The 26,605-nt window shown below is 38.3% G+C and overlaps 1 protein-coding gene across 3 annotated transcripts in view; it reads left to right on the forward strand.

Moving 5' to 3' along the window:
* The first annotated feature begins 5,134 nt into the window (after positions 1-5,134).
* SRPK2 (SRSF protein kinase 2) overlaps positions 5,135-26,605 on the forward strand; it is a 125,500-nt gene continuing 104,029 nt past the window's right edge. The window contains exons 1-2 of one of the 3 annotated variants that reach the window (XM_077783638.2): positions 5,135-5,203; positions 5,303-5,387. In XM_077783638.2, the coding sequence (XP_077639764.1) occupies positions 5,188-5,203; positions 5,303-5,387 (101 nt within the window). In that variant the 5' untranslated portion in view covers positions 5,135-5,187. The remainder of the gene's footprint in view (positions 5,204-5,302; positions 5,388-26,605) is intronic. The other 2 variants (XM_077783640.2, XM_077783639.2) reach the window with 2 other exon arrangements.

Consider the following 26,605-nt stretch of genomic DNA (forward strand, 5'->3'; position numbering starts at 1 on the left):
TGTACCCAGACTAACTTGTTTGGCCAGTGTTTCTTTATGGGCCATTCCCCCCACAGGAGTTGATTTCAGAATGCATTGTAATCTGGAAGTTTGTAAAGGAGCTGTGGTGCTCCCTGAGCAGCAGTGGGGTACTGGCTGTTAATTTTCCAGAACGGTGTTGGTGAGGGCGTTGTAGCGATGTCACACTGCAGGATGTGTGAAGAAAGGACGTTTGGGGTACTACTGACATAACATGGCATCATCCTACTAGTCAGCTGGTGTCTGATTTTTCTGAAGGCTGTGAAAACATCTTGTATAAAGTAAAAGTACAGGGGAGGTTATAGGGAAGAAAGAAGCTTTATTCTTCCAGAGAAAATGAGTCCATTGATTCCTCTTACATTACGTTTAAGCTTATGGCTTGTCCCTTATTGTTTTCATTGTGACTATTTGTGTAGTCCAAGTCAAGAGAAAGGGAAACAGGGTAAGCCCTGCACCTGATTTCTAATGGATTCTCATCTCGTTTGTTGGCAATCCCTACCTTTGAGTAGGAGGCTGAGATTTCATGGAAAAAGGCCTGAATATCAAAGATGTGCAATTGAAATCCTTAGGAAAATCTGCTTTAATGTGGGCGAATTATGAGACTTCATAAAACAGCATTTTCCGCATGTTGGAGACATGTGAGTGTTTAATAATTAAGTTTGAAAATATTCCACGCTTACTTAGCAGATGAATCTCTCACATGCATGACCAGACTGCATAGCTGCCAATCAGAAAGAAGTTGTAGGACTGAATCCAAAATACCACTGCATTTCTGCTGAGAAACTTCTGCTATAAATGCTTGTGTCTAGGTTGAACAGAAAACTGAGAGCAGTTGCTAATCCTTCAGTGATCCTTTCTTGCCTTGCTGACTTCTAATCAACATGAAGGAAGAAACCATCCAATTAAAAAAGAATGAAAAAAAAAGGATAATCTATTTGAAAAAGGAGATGATGCAGGTCAAGATGAGAAGGGCAAGCTGGGTAAAGAGCTGGGAACCAGGAGTGGAGTCTAATGAGGAAATTTAAGACAAGGACCCAAGAAACTGGAGGAAGTTTAATTGAAGAGGTGTTTGGGAGTCTGCTGGAAGTAATGGGGGAAGCTAGAATGAGTCATTCTGAAAACCTGTGTGCTTCAACACTAGAAGAAATATTTTCATAAAAATATTGCCAGTCTGTTTTAATTCTATTTCAGGTCTAAGTCATGCCAGTTCATGCCCTATTTTAAACAACATTTAATACATATCTGGGTTGATGCAGCTATTTCTGGGCACAGGTTAGTCTTTAATTTCATGTCAAATTGGTGTTAAACCGGTCTGCTTTGTCCTTTATGTCTTTCTTCTTTTATTAGTAATCCAAATGAACTTGATAAACAAGAGTTCTCTACCAATGTAAACTCTATGTAGCTGGCATGCACTGTACTATTTTATAGATGAAGAAAATTAGTCAGGTGAGTCATGTAATTTGCTTTAGGAAGGGCACAATGAATCAGTGAATGAGCCAGGAATCTAAACTGAGGAATTTCTGACCTCCTGTTTTTTTTGGAAATCCCAACTCATGCTTCCTGCTATTTTTTCTCATTACACTACTGAGATAATAGACTACTTTTATTGTTTAACTTGTGCAATGCTCCTATTAATATTAACTGGTTATACTTAGGCACTGATGAGCCAATAGTCTTGACCTTACAAGAAACTCAGCTACTTAGCTACTGTTGCTTAATCCTTCCTATCTGTAAATTTGTTGTCTCTGTTGCTCAAAACCAAGCTGAGAATTGTCCTCTTTGCTTTGTTTACATACTAGAGAAGGAAAAAACACTTTGGTAGATAGAAAATTGTTAAAATGAGCAAGAGAAGGACAGACTCATTGTTTGTATTCCTACTTGGGTGTGTCATACTTAAAGAAATGCAGAGTGGGGGTGGGAACTGAAGGAACAAGAGACAACAATGAAAGGCGAGAGGATGAGAAGGCTGGACTTGCATATTAATGAGAGCTCGCCTGTAATTGGGAATTTCCTTTCACTACATTTTTCTTTTTCCACCACTTATAATTTTGTTGGGTTTTTTCCTTCCTCTGCCTTATGTGTTATTTCATGTGTGTTCCATTCTGTGCAAGAGCAGCATGAAGTTGGCTCATATCCTGATTTCTGAGAAGCACAGAAATAAGAATATGAGCCCATGCTACTACAGAGTGGGAAAAGCAGTGCTAAAAGGAAGAGGTACAGAAATCAGGGCAAAATTTTCTAACATCCCTCTGCTGAAGGAAGTGCTTTCAGTTATTCTCAGATAGATGACAGTATCATGTTTAGAGGACTGCTGCTAGGTAACTTCTTATTCTGTACAAAAGTTAGTCTTCATATGTAAGGGAATATTTCAAAGCTAGGTCAAAATGAAACAAACCAAACATCTCTAGGTATCAGATCCAAGCTATATTTTAGACAGGCAAAAATACCATTCCATAATTTGATACTTAATTCTTCTTGTCTCCTGATGTTTGCAGCTAAGATCACCTAAATCTGTTGTTGTGTCTCCCTTCTGCATAGGTTATATCACCTGAACCTCACAGTGCCTTTCCCCTGAGTGAATGAGCTCTATGGTAATTCCTGCAACGAAACAGACACCTGTTCCCATAAAGTGTTCAGAGAGAGACTGGCAGATATATTCTGGCTCAGTCCACCTTTATGTTGTACACTGATTTTGCAAAAGCTGCACTTTGCTATTTAGCCTGTCTTCTCTCTTGACTCATCATTTCCTTTTGAAGAAAATGTATATTTAAATAAAGATGGAAAAATTCCCTGAAATGAGTGAAATCAAATAAACAGGATAGACTCCTTCTTAACAAGCATATAAATAAAATTATTCTTGTAATTTTGTAGAATTTCATTTGCTATTTGTGTTCTCAGGGAGTTATTCTCTTGAGTCTGAGAAATAGGGTGGGGGCTGTTGGTTTTTGTTTTTTCATTTTCTGAAATATGTTTAGTCTCTACTGACCTTAATTTACTCTCCAGTCAGTTAATTGCACATGGTAATCCTCTATACATACATAGAGAGTCTCAGTGATTTTTGATCATGCACTTCTGCATGATCATCCTCTGAGTTATGCTTGACAGGGTTGCGGAGAAAGAAAACAACAAAACCCCAATAAAATGCAGTTCCAAAATATGTTTCCACTAGAACAGAATGAAATTGTGTGCGTAGTAGACACCCACCTGGTTCGAACAAATCCTTTCTCTGTGTGCTGGCAGATTGTTCCCTTGCCCTGATTATGTTACTGACATTATGCTCATGAGGGAAATTCCTTCCTGACTCCAGATCTAGTGGATTTATAATCCTGTTGATGTAAGCAAAGCTCCCTGTACTTATCTAAGACTCAATTGTCCAATCAGTTCTACATATAAAACTCCAGGTAAAGCAAATAGAATGGCACACAAGTTGCTGAAAAGATGACAAAGACCCTGGTATGGTTTCTGCTCTAGAACCATAGCTACAAGATAATTTTAATGCAACACTGCTCTGACAAAGAAAACAAGCAAGTCTTATTGTTTTCTCCGTCATCAGCTGCTCTTCTCTATTATTCACTACACAAGAAGAAGTATTCATGCAGACACACCATTTAACCAGTGAAATTAAAATTAGCCTGGAAATAATGAGTAAATACATAATCTGCTTTCTTAACATTCAGCTATTATTAATTTTCATGCACCTAAACTTTCTTGGCAGAAAATCTTCAAAATTTCAATAAAGTCTTTGGTTACCTATCACACTGAACTAAAAGATTAACTACAGTAAGGGAGAAATGTAACCGACCAGTAGTGCATATTGCTGGTAGCAGTTTATACTAAAAATGTTTATTTCCTGTGTTCTTTTATGATGGAGGATGGGACACAGAAAATGTTTTGATTTAGAAATGCAGCTGGGTGCCTCATGAGAGCTGCAGTTTAGAAACTTCATGGTCCTATTGTTTTCTGTTCACCAGGCTCTCTAGTTAGACAAAAAAGCATTATACAGTGTAGTGCCTCCTTTTTGGACTGTCTAGCTTTATGCTTCTGTGGCTCTCTCCCTCCTAAGCTGAACTAACCAGACCTATGGATTCAATTTTCTGTCTAAATGAAATCTCGATCCAATTACTTAAAGACCAGCAATTACTGCTAGTTCCCTTCACTCTCATAATGCCTTGACTATAGCTGCTTTCAGGATCTTCATCCTTACGGATTCCTTGTGTTGCCACTTAGGGAGGCAGTTCTGTCTCAAAATTTAATGACCATACCCCGTTACCTTTCAGTTACCATGCCTTGGAATTCCACTGCCATGTGAAGATAAGCCAGACAAGCCTCACTCTTAGACTGGAGCTTTGGATATGACCCAGATCATAGCGGGCCCCAGGCATTAAGGTATAGATGGCACAAGATTTCAGTCATAACACTGTCAAGCACTGAGCTATGCTGTGCACAGCTGAAGTAAGAAGGGACGGTGTTCACTGGGCCATTGACGGGTCATTACTATGCCAAATCTGAGCAGTGTCTGGTACCATGGGCAACAAGATGCCGTTGGCAGGAAAAAAAACAATTGCCAAGAGTTGTTCGTCATGATAATCAAACAACTTAGTGAGAATCAGAATTAAGGAAATCTAATTTCCCTGGATTTGGCCACGACGATAATTGGTTCTGGCATCTCACCCCACACAGGTTTCGGGACAAGCTAAAGCTGATCTCGTCCCAGCTGCTGCCGTGGAGAGAGCCCGACTCCTCTCTCCTCTGCCCTTCCCACAGCTCCCAACGCGGCACGGCAACAGGGCGGACGACCCCGCTACTCCGGTCACGACCCAAAACTTGGCAAAATTAATTCCCCTTTGGCTCGACCGCCCGACAAAGCCCCACCTCGGCCGCGGGGCCGCTCCCGCCTCAGGCGGGGCCGTCCCGCCTCAGGTGCGCCCGCCCGCCGCCACCTGCCGCGCCCCGCCCCGCCCCGCCCGCGCCTTTCCGGCCGCGGCCCCGCGGCTCGCCCGCGCCTGCGCAGCGGCGGCGGCGCGGGGCGGCGGTGGCGGTGCCGATGCTGCCGGACGGTGCCCGGCGCGCGGTCGCGGCTGGCGGCGGGGCCGGGAGAGGAGCCGGACGCGGGGCCGGGCGCGGGGCCGGGCAGCGGCGCGCCCGCCGAGCAGCGCGCGGCGCGGGGCGATGAACTCGCGCAAAGGTACCGCGCTGTGCCGGGCGGGAGGGCGGGAGCGGGGGGCTGCGCGGCCGCCGCCGCCGCCGCTCACGCCGGGTCCCGGCTGTTCTCTTCTCCCGGCAGTGCTGGCCCTGCAGGCCCGCAGGCGGCGGCCCAAGCAGTCCGCGGCGGCTGGCCGGAGGGACAAGCACTCGGCGCCCCACAAAAAGTGAGTACGGGGACCCCCGACCCGCCGGGACGGAGCCTCTCCCCGCGACCCCTCCGTTGTCTGCGCGTCGCTGCCGGCGCCCGTGGCCCCCGCGGGCCGTCCCGGCTGCCCGGTCCCGCCGCCCGCGGGGCACCGGCGGCTCCCCCGCAGGGCACAGCCCCCGCCCGGGCCGGGGGATGTCGCCACGGCCGGGCGGGGACCGTCCCCTGCCCGGGCGCCGGGCTCAGCATCCTTCGGGCAGGGCTGCCGGTGCCCCGTGGGAACCGGCGCCCGGCACTCCGGCCGCCGGCCCTGAGAAACCCCCGGTTTGTCGGGGATCTGCCAGCCCACGTGTTCCTCTTCGTTCTCCCTCCAGTTCTCTCATCTTTTTGATCTCCTTTTCCAGTGCTGTCTATTCCGAGGTTTCTTTCTGTATCGCTGTCCCATCTACAGGCAGTCCTTTTTGCATCCTTCTCGGTACCATCAGACTATTTCCCTTTCCCAGATGTGTCTAATAGCCAACGATGCTGATACTGGTATCTCTTTGGCTTGTTTTAAGTTTCTGTTAATTCTACAGATATAAGAACAGAGGTTGTTCTCTGTTTTCCCCTTGTCTTCTGCAAGCCCTTCATGTTCTTGTCACTGTCTAGTTGATCTTTTCTCATTATACTTTTCACTGAACCACATGGGAACATTCTTCCATCTCTTTAGTGTTTATTACACCTTAGTATTTCCTAGGACAGTGTGGCTTTGGACTGTTTAATTTTTTGTCCTTGAAGGATTCCATGCTTCTGTTACTAACGTTCACTTGTTTTGTTCAGTGGACTTTATTGGTGACTTGTTAAGTTGCCAGTAGGCTCTTGTCTTTGTTTTCATTACTTAGGGATCCAGTCTACCTGCTTTGTTCTGACAAGGAAATACGTCCTGATGTCACTCAATTCCCTCTCTTCCTAGCTGGCTGTTCTTAGAGCTGGGAAGCAGTGCATGGTGGATGGATGGATGGATAGATATGTGGTGGGGGGACATGCTGTTGTGTGCTATGGCAAATGATTCAAGAGGCAAGGTCTTTTTGTGATGTCTGCTGGAAGAAATAATATATCTCTGACTGTGAAGTATTTGATTTGCCTTTTTTTTTTTTGCTAGTTACAATGAATGGGTGCTATTCTCCCCTTTAGGATGGGTAAAAATAGATGAGGTGGAGGTGCTGGTGTAGTGCGATTAGACTTCGACACCTAACTTTGTTCACATCCTGTTCCACTAGTGGTGTTTCCTCCAGCATTGTGTAAAAGCTGTATTATGCTTTCAGTTGTTTGAATTTGGAGTTACTGCAATGGAAACAAATGTTATGTGTAAGATATGCAGGAATTGATTCCCTTGTTTTCAAAAACCTTCAGTTTGTAATGTTACGTGCATTTGTCTTTTGCTGGATTGAACATGGAAATAGGTTAAATTTCATTGTAGCTCTAGGTTCAGTGTTATTTTTGAAGCTTTCAGTTAAGTCTTAACCACAAGGTTGTTAATAAACTTCTATTATTAGGTGATAGAGCATTTAATACACTTTTTAGGGGACCTAAGTGGGATGTTTTGCTGAATGAGTTTGTTAAAAGTTTGCTTTCACAGACAATAAGTGCAGAACTGGTAGTCTTTGTGTTTGCTGAAGAAACTGGCTACTGTTAAGTCGGGGTGCACAGTCAGGATCTGGCCATTTGCCTGGCTGAGTTGGCATTTCCAGACGCAATGCTCCAATCCGATCAGTTGCCTTATGAAACAAGTGGTTTTGCTGTAGTTGACAAGAGCCATCTTTTCTCTTCTGATATGTATGTTGTCTCTCAAACCACTTCTATGCTCTGGAGACAACCTACTTTGTTTCATGCTTGTGTATGAAAGTGAAACTCCTATCAAGTTTTTAAGTCTCCTTGCATATATTTGAGGCTCCCTAAGTAAAACCAGTGTCTCTTTTGTCCTCTTCCTGGTCTTACTTCAAATTCAACTGCTATAGCATATTCTAGTAGTTTAGAGGTATATGGTACCTGTGATGCACATCAAATGCACAGTATCTGCAAATGAAAATGCTTATTTGAGGGGTGGAGTAAGTTCCCTGTAGTGAACTTGTTCACTACAGGAAAATTGTGACTTAGCCTTGAATCCAAAGCAGGTTTTTTTTTTTTTCTTAACTGTGGTTCTTAGGAAAACTTTTCTCTGCCAGGTCAAAGCTTTATGGAATAACTTCCATTGTTGCTGTTAACAATGTGTTTCAAAGAGAACTGCAGGACTCCCCTTGTAAAATTGGCTAGGAGAGTTATATGGTATTGTAGCTTACTTGCAGGCTTTTGTTTCAAGAGTATTAAGGTGATGACATAAGAAGAAAAAACTGCAGTACTCTGAGTAGCTTTTTGTCTGTTGTGACCTTATTTGCCAAAGAAGGCTGTAAGATTGGTCCTGTAACTGCTCAGTGTTGACCCCCTAAGTCAGTGAAGAGAACTGGTGGAGGTGAATCTGTATTTTTTGGTGGGTTGTTTTTTTTTTCAGTAGGGTGAAAAAAAAAAAAGAAAACAGAAGCTAAGTGTACTACAGTTACATGCAATAGTAAAATTTACTTAGTATGGCTTTACTTTGAAATCAAACATTCAGGCTACTGAAATAGAGTATCTCACTGTATTATGATAAATTAGCACTTGATTTTGGTTGTAATAGATGAATTTGTATGCAGTGTGTGCAAACTACTAATGTATTTTTTCAGCTGGACAAAAGATTAAAAAGATTAATCAAAATTGTTAATTTGAGTCCTCTGCCATTTATTTCTCCTTAAAGTGGAGGTCTGCATTGAGAAGGGTCTGTGAAATAGTGATTTTGACAGATGTCTGAGTCTGTTGAGAGATACACTTGCTTATAGGCAGACAGACCTGTTTACTGTTCTTCACTTAGTGCTAGCAGACAGCCTCAGACACATCTGCCTTTTCCATTTAGCAGAATGGTAGGCTCTTTATGTTCAGAGTAGTATAGGCCTCACCTTGTGTAAACTTCTACCTTGGATATGTTTTTTTGCTTGACTTTATTTTAAGTGAATGTGACAAAAACAAAGTGAATATACAGTTAGAGTTGTCCTCATTTGCATGTCACCTGTACCTTTTAACTTTATCCAAAGTTAAAAGAAAGCATTTGGTAAGTAAAAAAAAAAACCTAGATGATGGTGTGTAAACCTATGGAGAGACGATTATGTATATTTTGAGGCAAATGTATAAATCAGATACCAAGACTGATTTTGGTTTTGTTTTTAAGCAGTACTTTAGAGCAGGCGAACAGACCATGTGATACTGCTTTGCAGTGGTGCAGTACATCCGTGTTGGCTAACATGGCAAGTGCCAGATTTCTGCACTGTGCTCTTCCAGATGTCTAACTTCATGAACCTACAAGTATTGTATAGCTAACAAGGTTTAGGATATGTTACATTATTATGGGATCTTAAATGAGTAAAAGTCATGCACTGCTATTGTTTGTTATTCTTTCTCTACCACAGTGTTTTTCAGCCTCTTTCAGTTTTTTTTTTTCTTAGAAGAAGCATCTATGAGGTAGTTCCTGTTCCCATGAATACTGACTGAATGTATTCTGGGTGCTGACCAGAGGCTAAGGATGTAGCTCTTGGTCCTTCTGTATGAGTGGCTGTACACTCACACAGTCTGCAGGGTATTTTATCTGCCCCTCAAGTGTAACATTTGTGAAGTTGTTAGCTGTGTTTTTTACTCTTGGGATGATTTACTGAAGAATGTCAGAGAAGCTAATGTTAAATTTTTAAAAGCTTTTAAAGAGGAGGATTAGAAAAGATTCAGAAGAGAGAAGTCAAAGTTATGCTAATATCTAATGAAAGGGAATAAGGTGACCTCAGTTCTCTACTGAAGAAAATGAAATGATAAAATGAAAATGTAGTTATATAGCAATTGTATTAATAATTTATCACTTCCCTTTTAGTAGTAATTGCTTTTGTTGTGATTTTACCAAACTTTTATCTTTGCAATCTAGTCTATAATAATCAATAACTAATTCTGTTCTAATTGCCTATGGGGACTTTGGGAATGGGCATTGTTTTACTGGCTTGTTTAAAAAGAAAATTAAAAATATTAATATTTGAAGAAACAAAAAGTTGTCTCTTTACCTGTCATTAGAATTCCCAGTGTTTGTATCTTTAAAGTACTGTTTGTCTCATCCTTCATATATTTGAAGTGATAACTCTTGCTTCCTGGTTTTCCTAGAAAGGCTTTTATTTTTCCCCTTCTCTATAGCCCTTATTCTTGTTATCTCATTTTTCACTTTTAATCTGTTAACAGTTACAGCATATGGTAAGTGTAAGAGGGATGGTCCTATTTGAAGTTGGCAGAACTTCGATAGCAGTCTTCCTGTGTCCACTGTCTTCCCCAGTAATACACCTCTTAGGATGAACTCTGCTTTTAGAAACTATTGTGTTTGGGTGGATCTCTGATAATGTGCAGAAGTGGCTGGGAAAATAAGCCTAATATAGTAAAGCACATGTAACAAGTTCTAGAGCAGAACTGAGCAGTCTGCATCTGAGCCTAAGATAACTATAGAATAAGTTTTTGTATTTAGAGAAGATATTCTGAACAAGCTTTTTGGCTGAAAAAAGTGTACATTTCAAAGTGAACCTCTGTAGAGGTACTAACTTTTTCTGCATTTAATGTTTACTGTTTTTATTTTAAGTTATACATTGGGCAATCCTATTATTAAAATAGTGTGCATGTCTAAATAACACATACTCTGATTTTGTCCAGCAAAGCAGCTGGCAGACTTTTGACTTTTATATTGATGTCCCCTGGAATGAAGTAATGAATGTTCTGCTAAGGAAGTCTCTTTGAGTGTTAATGCTAAAGGAATCTTATCTTGAGCTTCTTGGTTAAAGGCAAACTGCTGAATAGACCCTGGTGAAATAATGCTTCTTGACAGTATTGGTGCCTCACTGTTTTTCCTCAACAGAAGTTATTTAATTAAAAGTCGATAGTTTGAATGTAGGAGATTAAAAGAACCAAGGGCTTCAGTTGCCTTGAGCTATTATCAATGCCTAGTTTGCAGTTTTCTAAAATGGAAGGGAGTATTCCATCATTAGAGGTCAATTATATTTTCCTATCCCTGAGGAAAAAAAAATATGTCTCTTGTTCCTGTTGCAGTGATAAAGGTCAGAGCAGTCTAGCTACAGTATATGTACCTTAAATTCCAATGTTAAAATCAGTTGATTCCTACTTTTCAAGCTGTATTAAAACTATATTTGTTTCATATTCGTGTTTCTAAAGAAAGCTCTCTTGGGGCATATTTCTTCCATTTGCACTGCTCTGTTTTTTCTAGTCTCATGTTTCACCCCAGTAATTTCTCTATGTAATAACTTTGTCTGCTGCCTGTTACATTCCTGTTGTTGCTCACCTGTATGTGATGTTATTCCTTCATCACAGACTGGGATGTAGATTTTTCAAAACATCATTAAAATCTTTAAAAAATCCAAATAATTAATAAAAATCATGAAAATCCAAGTAAAAAGTAATTAAAAGAAATCAGTTAAGTGCAGGTGAGACTTAAGTTACTTGACTAAATATGTAATAAATAAAGTGTACTCTTTTTTATGGCTATTTTAATGTTTGAAAGTTAATGTTTTAAAATAAACTGTGCTTCTTTATAAATGATTGCTTACATTTATGATGATTACATAGTTCTCATCATACGGTTTCAAAAAAGATTATGTAGAACTAAAAACTGCTCAAAGAAGAAAGTAGTAAAGGTGACTGAGGATATCAGGCAGCTTAATTTATGGCTAGAACATTTGAGATATGTAAAAGTGATCAAGAAGCATTTTGATATGCCTAAAAATCATTACAGGTATAGAAAGGGAAGAAGAAATAACTTGCCTTTATTCATTACAAAACAATGATATTCAAAGAATTACTTCAGTGGAAAAAACCCAACCCAATTTCTTTTTGTACAGTATAAGAGACAGAATGTGGCTTTGCAATATGTTGCAGGGTCCAAGTTACAGGTGGATTTTAGAAGGATAAGACTGGTAACCAGAATCAACAGTAGTTTTTAAGAATGCTATTGTCAGTGCAGTGTGATTTTCCAAGCCTCTGTTCACTGGAGACCTGTCAAGCAAATTTGTCCTAATACAGAGTGATCCACTTGTATACTCATCTCTAAGCATATGTTTCTGGCACCCTGTTTATAATTCTGGCCTAGGAATGTGTTTGACCTAAATTAGTGTGGCAGCCCTTAGGTTTTCAAGGCCACCTCTGTGGATCACTTGTGGCATCTGATGGTACTCACATGCCTGACTGGATCTGTGAGCCTGGATCCAGACAGGGTGGGCTCATGTGTGGCACTTCTGTAGCTGGCTCAGGAAGGAGCTGTGAAGCTGGAGTTAGCTCCTGAATCCCAGGGTACAGTGAATCAGTAGAGGTGTGTTTGGGAAGAGCTTTCGTGCCCAAGAACAGGGAGGTCATGATGACAGGGTGAGGAGGCTTTCCAGGGAGTGAAAAATACTGAAGGAATGGGCATGCTTCAAATGTTACTTTCCTGTAGGCTTTGATGCCATCTGCAGGTCTGAGTTTGATGCCAAAATGAGCCTGGGATTACTTTAAAGTTGTGAACCTAAAAATCCAGATTATTTCCTTAGTTGCTGTGAACAACTAGCTTTAAGATTTCAGTTCTCATGCTTATGTAATAGCTCAGTAGTTCACTCACCTGTGAAGTAAGCATCAAAATGCCTTAGGAATTTCAAGCTTATTTCAACCTGCCATGTGCAAGTGTCAATTATAAGATTATAGGTCATGCCAGACTTTGGTATGTAAGGGATGGCCAGCTTTTACAACCCTTCTGCAGAATAATTGAAAGCAACAGACTGATGGAGTTGGAAGGTGAGTGATTAAAAGGGAAGCATTGCTATCAAGTTTCACTAACACGCAGGTATCAGCATGCTGCCTGACTGCTGCCAGGTAACTCTGAGTTACAAAACAAACACATGGTGGCTGGGTTAGAGTGGGGCTTGTATGGGTCATTAAATGATTTTTCTTTTTAGTGCAGTTGCCACAATTCAGCACTTTTATGAAAGAGGGAGTCCTGAGGAGATCAGAGGCTTAAGTTTTCTTTCAAGTTCCCTTTCCTGGTGTCAGAAGGCACAGTATGACAGATCCCTTTTGCCAGGATTTATTCCCTGGTGAATGTTGTAAAGTGTCAGGGAAACCTGGATAAAACCAGGAGCTTCATGATACTATTATGAATTCTGGCTCAAAAGAACAAAAAATCATCTTCATGGATAATAGTATCTGAAAAACCATTTGACTTTTTTTTTTTAAGGTAATTTCTTTCTTGGGGTGACCTGTTTTGTGTATTAGTAACATAGTGTCTCAGCACATGTTGGTGTCCAAGTCCATTATGCTGGTCCCTAGACGTCTAATCAAATTCCAGTCAAATACTCTTAGAGCATTGCCTCTATTTTTAAAGTTAGAGATTTTATTGTTTATTTTTTGTTTCCCAGAAATGTTTTCTATATAGTAACTTCTAAGTTGGATTCTGTCAACAGTATTGAGGAGATATGCAGATTTTTGGTAGTTGCTTCCACCCTGTGCATTTCATAGAGACACTCTCTAATCAGGAATGAGCAGTGCTGGGAATTGGGTGCTTTGTGAGGAACTCAGCAATGCTGTTGTGGGCAGACCAGCCAGTCAAGGCTCTTGGAGAAGCAGGATGTGAAAACACTATGTCAATCTCAAGTGGATTTAAAATGTGAGATAAAGCTTTAAAGAACTACGCTGAGGCTATCACTATATTTTAGCTCACCAGATACCTGTTTCATAACTGCTTTGGTGTTTAGTATGGATCAGTTACTTTTAAGTGTTGCATTTTCACTGCTAATCTAAGCTGTTTAGTAAACCCAGCATTGAAAAACAAGGTTTAAACGATTTATTCCAGTAGACAATACTGATTTTATAATTTGTCTAAAACAAATGTTATTGAAATTGGTTAGCTTATCTAAAAATATTGCAACAAAGTTTGACTAATTTTTTACATATTGTATAAGAAACATGGTACAGGAAATAAAATTATTTATCCTGTTTTTATAATTGAAAAGTAGTATCCTTGTATTCTCTAATGTTTATTTCTTAAATCAGAAAATCAGTTTTGTGTAATGAGAATATTTGTCTTGGGAATAAAGATGTTACTTGTTTAAAATGGTCATTTTGATCTAATTTGTGTTTCCAGTGACTTTCAGTAGCTTGTGTCTCACATGGTGCCATATCTTGTCCTAATTATAGCATTTTTAAAACTTGAGATCAAGTTTAAGTAGCTCAGACTCCCTTCTCTTCCACTTGTACCTTCTCTGCAGGAGCTGCTTGTCTTAATCCTCGTGTGCTTTGCCATGCCAGTGAAAACACAGAATTTAATAGCTGCAGCTAAAAGGAACATTAAAATGAACTACAGCTCAATACATATATTGAAGCAATACCACAGATATATCTTTAATTTTTTTCTGCTTTTGTTAATAGTTTTTTTTATACATCATTGTGTGGGATCACTGTATTTATCAGTGTCTGGTAAGTGTACTTAATTTTATAGTTAAAATTCTAGGCCTTAATGGATTTGTCTGATATTCTGCTTTTGCAAATGATGAAAATGGGACACAATTTGGGGGCTATACATGTAAAAGAGAATAATTCACTCAATTGTGCTGGATCAATGTGAATCAAACAATTTGACATATTTGAATTGTTATGCTCCTTTCCCACTTTAAAACAATAAATGTTTTAGATAAGTATGTCAAGTAGTAAAATCACTTTAAAAATACAATGAAACTGTAAAAGGAGGTCCTTTTATCATGGTTTTAACACCAGAAAGTTAACTGTCAGCAAATAATTATATTTTAATTTTATTTGAGATGCACAGATTACTAAAAATCACTTTATCTGATTTCTTCAATAAGTAGGAATTTTTATGGAGGATGTGCATTTAAGTAGAATAATTTGACTGAAATTTTAAATCAGAAAGTGGCGTTATATATATGTTGACAGTGTCTCTCTTAAATCTATACAATTATGACAAAAATAGTGAAAATAACATTAAGAGTTAGCAAAAACTTAAAAAAGCAAACCGGTCCTCATGGCATCTCTGTGAGTTGTTTCTTAGCATCAGGACCTGATGGGCAAAATGCAGAGAGCATTGTCCTGTTGGTTTATTCAGAATGTTTTTAGGACATAGTAATGTTAATATGTAAGGTCAATGGAACTGAATATGTGCTAGCTTTTTCCTAAGTACAGTTCACAGCCCGAGGTATTAAGTTGAATTGAAACTGTGCATGGTTTAAATTACTGTGCTAAACTCTGAACTGCAGTGCACCAGATGCTGGCATGTTTGACTTAGCAATGATTGCTGCAAAAGAGCAATATCCAACAAGAAGAATCTTAATTCTCAAAGTCTGCTTTTCAAACTTTTTTTCAGATTTTGTTCTGTAGTGATATTTCAATGTTGATGCCATGAAATTTACATTGGTAATAAAGGAGCTGCTTTAAAATAATACCACAGAACTAAGCAAAAGATTGTATCCTTAATTGACTTTTTTCTCCACAGTTTGTGTCAATTCTGCCTTTTTTTTTTTTTTTGTGAGGAAATATGTTATTCTTCATATTTCATGGTTGATTTGCATTGGTATCAGTAATAAGTAATAGTTCTATATGTGCATGTATATAAACTATTGCTTTTACATAGGAAACTTAATTTGGGAGTCTTTAAATATAATTTAAACTCAGTAGATAAAGTCACTTTAGTTGTCATAGCAGGGATGAAGTGTGTAGTCTTAGTGTTCCACGAGAAGCCGAGAACCACAAAGTAGAAAAATTGGTCCCCTCTCACTTCTTTGCCCAGTATTATCATCTTTCTTACTGGGTTTGCTTCTTGTGGTGCTCTCATCAATGCATGACAATTATAAAGAAGTGCAGTAAAAAGGAGTAAGCTGCCTTAAAAATAACACAAAGCCTGTGGCCCATTACAAACAATGGCAGCAGCATCTTCATTGGCTCCATGAGCTTGCTTTGCAGGATCTGTGGTGAGCAGTGATCACCATTCTCTCTTCAGGTAGCCTGGAAACTACCTGGGTGCAACCAGATACATTGGAAAAATTTTAAGAGGATTAGCATTAAGATTCCAATACAATCTGCTTTGTTTTTGCATAAAGTCTATATAATCTTAAACTATTTTATTTTTATCCTAAATTATTTCCTTGCTGGGAACTGCAGTAGTAGCTAGTGGGAAAATCTGGCTAGTGGGAAAGTTCTCGTTTGCAAATAAGCTTTGGAGAGACCTATGACAGTTGCATCTTGAAGTACTGTCTTTAAATATTGGTTTGCAGAGTAGCTTTTGGTTTTCTTTACATTTAACATGTAGTTATTCAGCACCTCATTAGAAAGCTGTTATTTCTTCGCAATAGAACTTTTGTACCTGCCGTCAAGAAACAAACTCTAAGGACTTTGAGATACAAGAGGACAGAGCTATGTAGCACTGAATTGACTGAACATTGGATAAACATTTTAGCTAAATAGAGTTGAAAGGGCTTGAATGCATTTTCAAGGTATTAGCTTATTATCAAAACACTTAGTGTTCTGAAATAGATCAGAAACATGGTAGCAGATAATACTTTTTTGAGTATTTTAGAGGATATTATAAGCAAAAAAAACTCATCTATGTATCTCCTCAAGGTTAAGGAAAATAATATTTTTCTTTTTTTTTCTTCCCTGATTATGACATTAAAAAATGTGAAGTAACATCTCTATGTGTATGTAAATATATATATTTGTGGGCTATGCTATAATACCATTGGCCTTCTTGGCCACCTGAGCATGCACTGGTTCATGTTCAGCCAGTATTCACCAGCACCCCCAGGTCCTTTTCCACTGGGCTGCTTTCCAGCCACTCTGCCCCAAGCCTGTAGTGCTGCCTGGGGTTCTTGTGACCAAACTGTAGGACTTGGCATTGGTCTTGTTGAACCTTATGTTGTGAAAAAAGCTTAGATGCACAGACACATGCAAATTACATAGGTTTTTGAAGCAGTGAGGTAAAAAGAACGTATTTTTGTCCATTAGAAACAGGGATGTAGAAGCAGAAAGTATGAAAATTACTGTCTTGTCAATCAGTTTTTACTAATGCTACATGATAAACCAGTATCAATATCAGTACTTCCACAGTGTTCAAAAGGCATATGGGTGTGGCACTTAGTGACCTGGTTTAGTGGTGGACATGGTGATGGTAAGTTACTGGTTCTAGTTAATGATCTTAAAGATATTTTCCAACCTAAACCATTTTATTATTATATGAAATAGCAATGGAAAAGCTGTATACATAATAAGAATTTCCTGTCTAGTTTTTCTTTTCTTATATAACTAAGATGCACTTGCCAGCAGAATTGTTTTGAAAATTGTTTTCCCTTATATTAAGACTTGTTCTGCATTTTAATTTCTGTATTTAGGATATTCAGATCATCTTGACATGAAACACAACAGCAGACCTACATTAAACTGAGGACCAGAGGGATGGGAAATACATTCCTCTTCTCTATTTTGTGTTCAAGAAAGTGGAAAAAGTAAACTTCATACATAGATTTTCATAGTGGTACTTCTCTGGAATTACGTGCTTGGAGAGTTTTTCAATATTGCATTATTACATAACATAAACCAAATGATTTTATGATGTTCTTTTATTCTGGCCATAGAAATAATTTTATTTTGGGGAGTATGCACTACCTTAGGCTTAATTCTGTAAGTAGTCATTAGGGATTTACTTTGTTTTGGGTGAAAGCAGAATTAGATTTTTCTATACTGGTGAAAAACAATATTTGATGGGTCTTGGGAAAATTATTGTAGATGTTGATGTTCTCCTGCTGGCTTTTATGATTATTTAATGTTGAAACAAGCCGCTAGGTGGCAATATCAATTAAAAAATTTCCAATACATGCAGTTTAAGTTGTCATCTAAAATGGGGCACTGAGGAATAGGTTTGATTAAAGTGAAAACATTACAACTTGTCGTATGCAAGATTTTCTTGATGCAGAGAGGAAGTGTTTTTCCAAAGCACTCGATGTGGGTGATTGCTGACTGAGGACAGCTGTGTGCATTTGCTCGGATAGAGAGGAAATGTGGTTTCTCTGTTTTGTAGTTCTGCAATATTTGTTAGAATTTTGCAAAGGTGAGCTATTACCATACTACTTGATGAAACTTGTTTTAACCTACCAGTTAGTATAAGTTGGGTTGTATCAACGTTACTTGAGAAACAAATCCTTATTGGCATGACCATGAAACATTTCAAACTACTTAATTTAAAATCAATACGAATTTACTTATGGCTGTGGGTGAAATAATGAAATATTTACAAGTTACAAGTAGGCACTTATTAATGGGTGTGCTGATTTTATCTTTGGTGTGGGTGCCACTGTGCAGCACAAAGGCTGGGTTTGTATGTGAGAGAGGAGACTGCAGAGACTTGCACAGCTAAGCCATACAGAAACAATATCCCATGTCACAGGGCTTGTCTTATCAGAGGTATCTGGTCCTTTTATTTAGATAAGTATATCTTTTTTCAGCATGTTTATTGAAGATGCTTTTGCTGCTGTTCCTGCTCAAGGAACTGTTCAAGCTCCTGTTTGGGTTATTACTTGGGGAATACATATAATGAAATTGCTGGTATGCAATTACTATTGTATTAGTGCTGGTAACAGTGACATTTGTGCTTCAGTGTGGTTTTACTGGAGCTCCTGGCTGCCTGCTCCACCCTGCCTGTACCACTCCACCACATGCATTTTTGAAACATCTATGTAGTATGCTGTGCTCTTGTTAGGCTTTCTTCCTGGATACTTTAACTTCTGGGGTTTGTTTCCAGTGCTTTGTTCTGTCAGTAATGGGCATGTCAGTAACCATGCCGTGGCCCTTGGGTATTTTCGAGGAAGTAGTGCTGTCTATTGCTTTAATACTTAGTCTTTATTTTGTTAGGACTTATACTAATTTTATCAGGCAGCGGCTAGAGGAACTAATTTATCTTGGAGTGATTTATATTTTGCCTTTGTTCTGTTTGTCTGCTGTGTATTAGGGTTTTGCAGTGATTGTGCTCCTCAGTCCTTATGTCATGCAATTTCTCCTGATCTATTTCTGGGGTGGTTGATACAGCACAAGCATTCCCTTCAAGTGCTGCTTTTCAAGTGGTATTGAAAATTCCTGATTTGATGGTCTTTGTGCCCAGTAAACTCTGTCATAGATCAGACTGGACTGCTTGTTTAGAGACATTGTGAGTGGTGCTTCCTACAGTCAGTGGTAGTGTTCTTGCAAGTTGCTATGTCTAGTATATGAGGTCTAGGCAATTTAGGATCATGCCATTTAAGGATTTTTTTTTTTGTTTGTTTGCTTGTTTAAGTTTTTTTACAGGTTTAACTTCAGTTTCTTTTCCATTTTCTTTTTGAGGTAAGTAATTGCATTGTACATGGTGGTATTGTTGATCTAAGATGGTTCTCTGCATGCACTGCCTCTGTAAGAGTAGGTGCTTTAAATTTACTGTATTACAGTAGACATTTAAACTCTGCTGGGACAAAAGGAAGGTATTTCCAAAATTTTATATTGTGGTAAAACCTATGCCTGTAGAGTCTGCTGCTATTAAGGTTTTTATTAAGTTTAATAATTTATGCACTACACTGTTACAGGCTGTGTAGGAAGTGCTTCATGGTGTGGGCTGTCTTAGGCATAGGGATCAGTGAAGCCACATCAACATTGTATCTGGGACAACTGAGCGGGGAATGTAAATCCTAAAGTTCACTTAGCAGGCAAAATGAGTTGGCAAATGCTGTTAAAGGTTTTTAGACTCTGATCCAGAATCCAATGCTGACTTTCTTGCCGTTTTCCTCTTCCTGGTATTCATTGCTGCATGTTTCTGTAGGTGAAGTATCCTGGTTATGTTTGAGGTGGCCTGTGTTTAATGCAAGGCAGAAACTTGCCTGTATTATTTATTAAAGTGTATTTTCTGTGATTGTGTGTGTTTTAAATCCTGGTGGAATTTTTTCTCAGGGTTTATTTTATCCAAAAATGATGTTATGTCATTGCTGCTTAACAGTTTTTCTTCCAGGTGTGGCGTGTACTTTGCACAATGTGTCCATGCCCTCCTGGCGTTCTTGTTCTGAATGCTTTGCTTTCTGTGATGGCCTGGTGTCTGTATTAACACAGGCTTACCATATCTGAGTCTCGTCAAATGGGTCTCCCTTTAACAGTTTTCTAATACTTTTCTGTGATTTTCTACCTTAGTGTTGCTCCCTTGCCTCTTCAGGCAGCTCCTGGTTCTATAGGGACAAGAACAGCCATGACACAACCTGAATATTCCTTGTACTTCAGTGCCATTAGGCTTTCTTTGTCATGAATTTTTAGCCTGATACTTGAATTGTACTTCATTTGAATATTTTTTTTCTACTGATGAATCCTATTAAAAGTGAGTACTGGATGCCTTTGTTCTTGTAAAAGCTGGGTTGTCTTTAACTGATTTCAGCTGGGTTAATCACTAAGCAGGTCCCTGATCACATTTATGTCTGGAAGAGCTTTTTTTTTCATTGGAAACAAGAATTCTCAAATAAGTTAAAATACCCAAAATCAAAAGCCAACAGATGGACTGCTGGAACTACCTGCCTCAGCAAGTACACTATCAGGACTGGTGCTCTGTAGACAGCCCTGTGCTCTAAGACATCTCAGAAAGTGGGATGCTTTGTGGGATGTCTGGTTTTTTGTCTGCCTTGCATGCTGAAAAAGCTAGCTTTAATTCCCTTCATTTAAAGCATTTTTAACATTTTTTTGCGGTGCTTTCCAGTTTAATGTTTATAGATTGTGCATACTTTTAATGTTTTTACCCCCCTATGCAAATACCAGTTTTGTTATTTTTCCTTTTGCTTCTTGAAGCCAGAGTAAATTCTGTAGGTGTGCCCTTGGTTTATGTCTCCCAGTGCTGCAGCAGAGCAGTACCTGGTTTTGTGTCTAACAGCAATACAGCTCCAGGGAGCAGGGACTGCAGGCTGCTTCTCAGTGAGGAAGATTCTTGAATGCAGTATAGGTTGAATACTCATCACCCAAGCTAATTGATTTGTTATTTCTTTAAAATCACCAGAAGTGTGTAAAGTAGTTGACCGATTCTTCCTGTACTTATGATTTGTGCTCAGGAGCTGCTACTAGTATGTGTTTGTAGACCCTGAAATAAGAAGTGTTTCTTGTTCATCAGTTTTCCAGTGGTTCCTTAATTGTGATATGGCAGGCAGGGAAAAATGATTTGCTGTGACTTTGCAGAACTACAATAAATACAAAGTTGACAATGAGTTTTGGTGATGGTCTGAAAAATTATGGAAGATGACAGTGGTTTTTGCTCCAAAATCATCTGAATCCATCTGTTTCCTGTGTGGATTTTCATTCCTATTCAGTCCTGCATGCTTTTGAGAAATGGATTCAGCAAAGTATGGATCTGTTTTTGATAGCTGCAATGGAAAAACATTTGTGTATAGTAGAATTATTTTCCTTACTTTTTTGTTTTACTTTGTAAAAGAAGGGCAAATGCAATGCAGTTTGGCTACAGGGCTCATTTAGTTAAATCCTGAATGCAAACTAAAATATTGTTTCTGTTGTATTGGGTTTTCTCTTATATGTTTATGTTTTCTCAGGCAAATTATCCAAGTAGCCAAGGCCCAAGATCTTGTCTTGAAAGATAACCAAGTTATATGCTATAGAATCTATTGTGTTCCCATTATATTAAGCTTTGTTTCCATTTGTGTCCAAGTAATTACCTGTTTACTAGCTACATGTTGACTTTTACTTAATTTCTCCTGCAATAAAAGGTGACATGAATGAAGTTTGACATATTTACACAGCTCTTTACAATAAGTCCTGTTTACATGACGTAGTAGAAGTTTTAGCTGGCTAAGGAGCTGGTTATCTGTGTGCTTATGAACAACTTGAACATAAACACAAATAGTAAAAGGAAGTCAGTTCCACAACCACAGAAAAAAAGCTGCATCTTTTAGTACCCTTTAGTGTATTTAAAAACTTCTTTAAATTTTTTTTCCCCTTAATCATCTCACAAAGGTTTGGAAGCTCTGTGGAAGCAAGCAGAATACTGGTCATCAGTCAACTGCATGCTTGGGTTGACTTCTTTTCTACTTTCATTTGTATTGCATGACTGATAAAATCAGTCAGAAATGCACTATTTAAAATATTTATTAGAATTAGACATTTTGTAGTTTGTTGCTAGGAGCATGGGGACTATATAATAAAAATGCAACTGTCCTTGTAACTACCATGATATACTACAGAGCCTGATTTTTTCACTAGAAGAATGAGCAACTTAGTAGTGTGCTACTTTGAGATGAGTTCAATGTCCCACCTATTGTCCTGTTCAGATTTTCTGTGAGTGCTGTCCTCTTCCACAGTGAGGTTTTCTTTGAACAAAACTTCTCTTTTTATTCTTCAATGTAAAAATTACATTTTGCTTTGGTGGATTTAAGAGACAAGAGGGCACTGGCTTATGCTTTTGTCTAAAATAGTCTGAGAGGTAAAAGGGGGTTTCACTTCTTTGTGCTGTGGTAGGTTTAAAGTACTATTTTACTTTGCTTTAAAATGCATCAGCTAATGTAACTAATCTCCATGTTAGCATGTTGAGGGGCTAAGATGAGCTTTATGTGTTAAGAAATCCCTTGATGTGCATATAAATCAGTCCTAGACTGAAATGAGTAGTGAATGCTAGAATACATATTTTTGTAACTTCTAAGTACAGGTAGTAGTCCAAAGAAGTTGAGAGGTTCAAAATCTTCCAGGGACCTAACAGGCTTAGCAAGTGACAACTTTTTCTTGACTACTCTTAAAACCAAATCAGGGGATCTGGGTCTCAAAGACAAACCATGAAAATGCATTGGAATTGCCTGCTGGGCAGGGAGTGCTGAATTAACACCTCTGGTTTGGGCAGAGTTTTGCTGTCCTTTGTCAGGGAGGTGTATTTGAAGGGTGTTGGAGAAGCTTGCAGTAACTGGAGTGAGACGGTGGGGGAAAAAGTTATAATCATGGGCAGCCAGGTCCTGTTAATTATGTAATTTGTTTATGTACTTGTGATTAGTTATTTTTGCAAGTATTTCCACCCACCCTTTTGAATTTATTTAGTTAACATACTCAAAATCTCAACATTTTAACAATTAAAAAATAGAATCCAAATATATCTCAGTAAATATTACTGAATGTGAAAATTATTGTGGGAAGGTGAAAAGGGTACTTCTGTTTTTAAATTGTGTAGTTGGTTACATTTTTCCTAAAAGCACCATAAATACTAATCAGAACGGTCATTAAGAAAAAACACTCCTGGATAATGTTGTTATTCCATATCCTGCTCTGGATTTACCTTGTGCTGGAGAGGGAGCTGTGCTGCTGTGAGGATTATTCTTATGCTGTGCTGCTTTAGAAAATGGCTTTTGTGTTCTGCAAACCTGGAACTTGTGTCTAAAAGGGATTTGTGACTTGTGACTGCATTTGTGACTCACTGCCAGGCTGTGGTGGAATGGCTGTAGAAAGCAAAGTTTATGGAAATCTCTTCACTGTGGTTTTAAGACTGGAACTTTAAGCTAGAATTAGGTATTCCTACACTGCTTTAAACTACCAATTTATCTGCATATCTTAAGTGCAGTGACCAAGAGTGTGGATATGGCTTTGAAGATGTGGTGTTTCAGGACTGCAGTATGTATGTTATGGTGCACCAGTGTTATAATTTCAGAGAGCCATAGTTAGGATTTTTATGCTGTTCTTTAGCTTGTGTGGTATTATTTAAAAATGCATAAAGAAATCACTAGTGTGAGTGAAGCTAATACTGTGTTACTTAGCTTTTGAATACCATTAGGGTGATGTAACTGCCTTAGATGTGGCATTTTGCACTTGTGCTGAGGTGAAAAGTATGGAGTGGGCAGAAGCCGTTGGAAGGCTTTGTATTCAGTTGTGTGAGAAGAACAAAGTGCTAGTTAGTCTTACCTGTATCAAGTAAAAACACCAAAACTGCAGTGGGACACAGCTTAATTTTAATACCGGAAGAACAGGGGGAGAAAGCTAATTTTACTTTAAAGAAATTAGATCACTAAGGTGGCTGCTTGGGAATTTTTTTAAAAAAATTAATCATAGAAATTGGCATATTAATTTTTTCTGGGTCAGATTTGGGGAATAAAGTTTTAAGCCAGGCGTTAGGGCATTTATTCTTATTTGGAGAGACTTCCATGGAAATAAAAACCCAAAGGAACTAGAAATACTTAGCTATTTATTTAGACACTGATGGGAGAAAAAAAACCCTGACTTGTAAAGGAAAATCTTACAGTAGCTTATAGCAGGCTGAAACATGAGTAATTAAAGTGCTAAGTCAATGTGGATTATTGCAGCATGAGCCAGTCTGAATTTGCTTCATTATATGATTGTGCTGCTGCTAGTGATGAACTGAAATCAAGACCTTTGGTAATTTAATAAATCCATATAAGGAGGTGAATATGATTAGATTTATAATCTCAGTCATGTACTGATTTTTAGCTACTTGCAGCAATGCATGTATTCGAACCAAGTGTTCTTGAATCATTATTTGAAAGACATCAGTAAACCAGACAATTTTGTTTTGCATGAGACCTACATTTAATTTTGTATTAGACTCTACATGTTCATGTTTGATGTTACTTATAGCACATTTGGTATTCTAAATTTAATAAACTGATGTTTTTTGTAATAACTTACACTAGGTAAATTCAAAGTCTTTAGCAAAGGTCACATAGGAATATAACCTCAGATTCATGAAAGCTTCAGGTTCCTCCTTTCCATTTAAGTGACATGCCAGAGGTCACTTGGAAAAACATCTTTTAGGTAGACAAAGGGGACCTTTCATTCCCATCTCAGACATCAGCTGATGGGGCTCTTCAAATAAATTCTTTGTTTATGTGCATCTCATTTACAGTTATTAAATTACCAAATGAAAGTTAAATACTGTCTTAGGCACTCAGAATATTTGTACAGTCAGGTTCTGCATCAAAGCAGGAATTAATTGTAAGATCTAAAGCAGATCAAAAATATGAGGGTGGGTTTAACACTTGTGATGTTTTAAACAGAACAAATGTTATTTATTTTTTTATGCCTTCAAGTGATAGATTTGTGTACTACAGAATTTCTGAAGTAGAGTTGTTTGTCGATGTGGATTGACAAAGCTTTTACTTATCTTTTACTATACGTGTTTTAAAAATTATTTGCTTATTTTGCCTACTCTTGATACTTATATTAAAGATGACTGAAGATGTTAGTTCTTCTATATAGCAATAGATTTACATGAACTGTATAGTTTATATTTATATATAAATAAAATTTATATTCATAACTATATTTATAGTTCATATAAACCTAAAGCCCTAATACCTCATAGGAGAAAGCAAGCTTTTCCAGTGCTTTGGTAAGAAAATAACTAAGTAATAATAGCCTGTAAATAAAGGGAAAACACAAATTCCTGTAAATGTTCTCAAGGTGTTTAAATTTGGAGCAGTATTTGCTTTTTAGTCTGCCTTGCAAGGGAAAAATTTTGGTTTGAACCTCATTATTTTGAAGTTTTTATCTGAAGGATTTCCCTGCTGGCGTTGGTGTCAGCTTTCAGAATGGAAGCTGCTGGTGTAAGGAAGAGACACTTGTACAGGAACTGCCAAGCAGGGTCATCCTAGAGCACAATGCACAGGGCTGCAGAGACACATTAAGCTATCATGTTGTATATATGGCTTTTGTTCCAACATTGAAAATTACGTATTTTTTTGTTTCTTTTTTTTCCTATACCTGTATTTCATTTTGCAGAAGACTAAACCTGATATAGTAATTTATCTTTCAGATAATGGTAAGCTCTGTAATTGTTTTCTGTAAATAACCCTGAACATTGTGATAGCTTACCATATACCAGCTCTCCAACAGAGAAAAATACTTGACATTCTCTGAAATTGCCCTCTTAGTAGGTTTTATATTCTTTCTTGTTCTGCCTTCTTGAAAGAAATTATGGGCTGAGGGCTCTTGAAGCCCTGTTGGACATTTCTCACTCAGGGTAACTCATGAACTCCCTCATCAGTATCAGCAGTTTTGAATTTTGAGATGTGCCCTTCCCATAGGAAAAAATGCCTCAAGCACAAACCCAAGTCTGGGGATTGCTTGTGATACTTAATTCAAAGAGAATGACAATTCTATGTTATTGTATTCTTTGACTGAAATGATTAAATATACAATAATTTATTTTTAGGTAAATACAGGAAGTATTACTTTGAAAATCAATTCCCTTAAATATGGCCTTCCATGTTTTGTCTGATGAACTACAAATATTAAAGCTTTATCCTATGAAATCCTGTCCCACTAGGTTTCAGAAGTTATATTTCTGCCTTTTTACTTACCTTCTTTATTTTTAATGGGGTATAGATTAAATACACTGGCCAGTTAAGACCTCATTGAAGAGGTAGGACCTCCTGAGATTCAGGGTTGTATGCAGACTACCTGTAAACATAAAGCCATTAGAATCTGCATAAACTTTTTGACATCAATGTTGCAGATATCTGTAAGACTTTGATATCTTCAACAGCTGCACTGAAGATTCAGTGGTTTGAGTAATTTCATTCTATGTTGTTTTTGTCACTTCTAGATCTTCTTGCATGTTCTTGTTGAATGTGTTTTAATTGATTGTCTTGAAGGTGGAAAAGCAAGGACCTTGGACTGGTTTGTCCTGTTTACACACTCATCCATGTTTTGGTGACTGTAACAATTTGAAGTCTTTGGGGGCTCTTCTCAGTGAGCAGGTAGTGCTTTTGATAGTGATAATGCTATGAGATCATTACATTTAATTAGCATAATTTGACTTGAAACAGGACTTCCTGCTCAAGAATGAGAAGAAAAGTAATCAATAGACAAAAAAGGTTTTGATCTTCATTTATTAGCTGGTGTTTCTTTCTAGAAAAGCATTAGGTATATGACCTTTGATTTTTTTTTTTTTTTAAGATGGGTTAAACAACTTTATCTATATCTTTCTTCTGCATGATTTGGCAAGCCACATAAAGTTAGAAGTTCTGCATGGCAAATTTGTCCTTCAGATTGATGCTTAGCACCCTCTTTGAGTAGATTCAGAGTTGGAGCAGGTGAAGACTACTTTGATCTCTGTAGTTATTGAAGAATCTG

Source organism: Lonchura striata, chromosome 1A, assembly GCF_050655825.1.
Source record: "Lonchura striata isolate lonStrDom1 chromosome 1A, ASM5065582v1, whole genome shotgun sequence".
Classification (NCBI taxonomy): domain Eukaryota; kingdom Metazoa; phylum Chordata; class Aves; order Passeriformes; family Estrildidae; genus Lonchura; species Lonchura striata.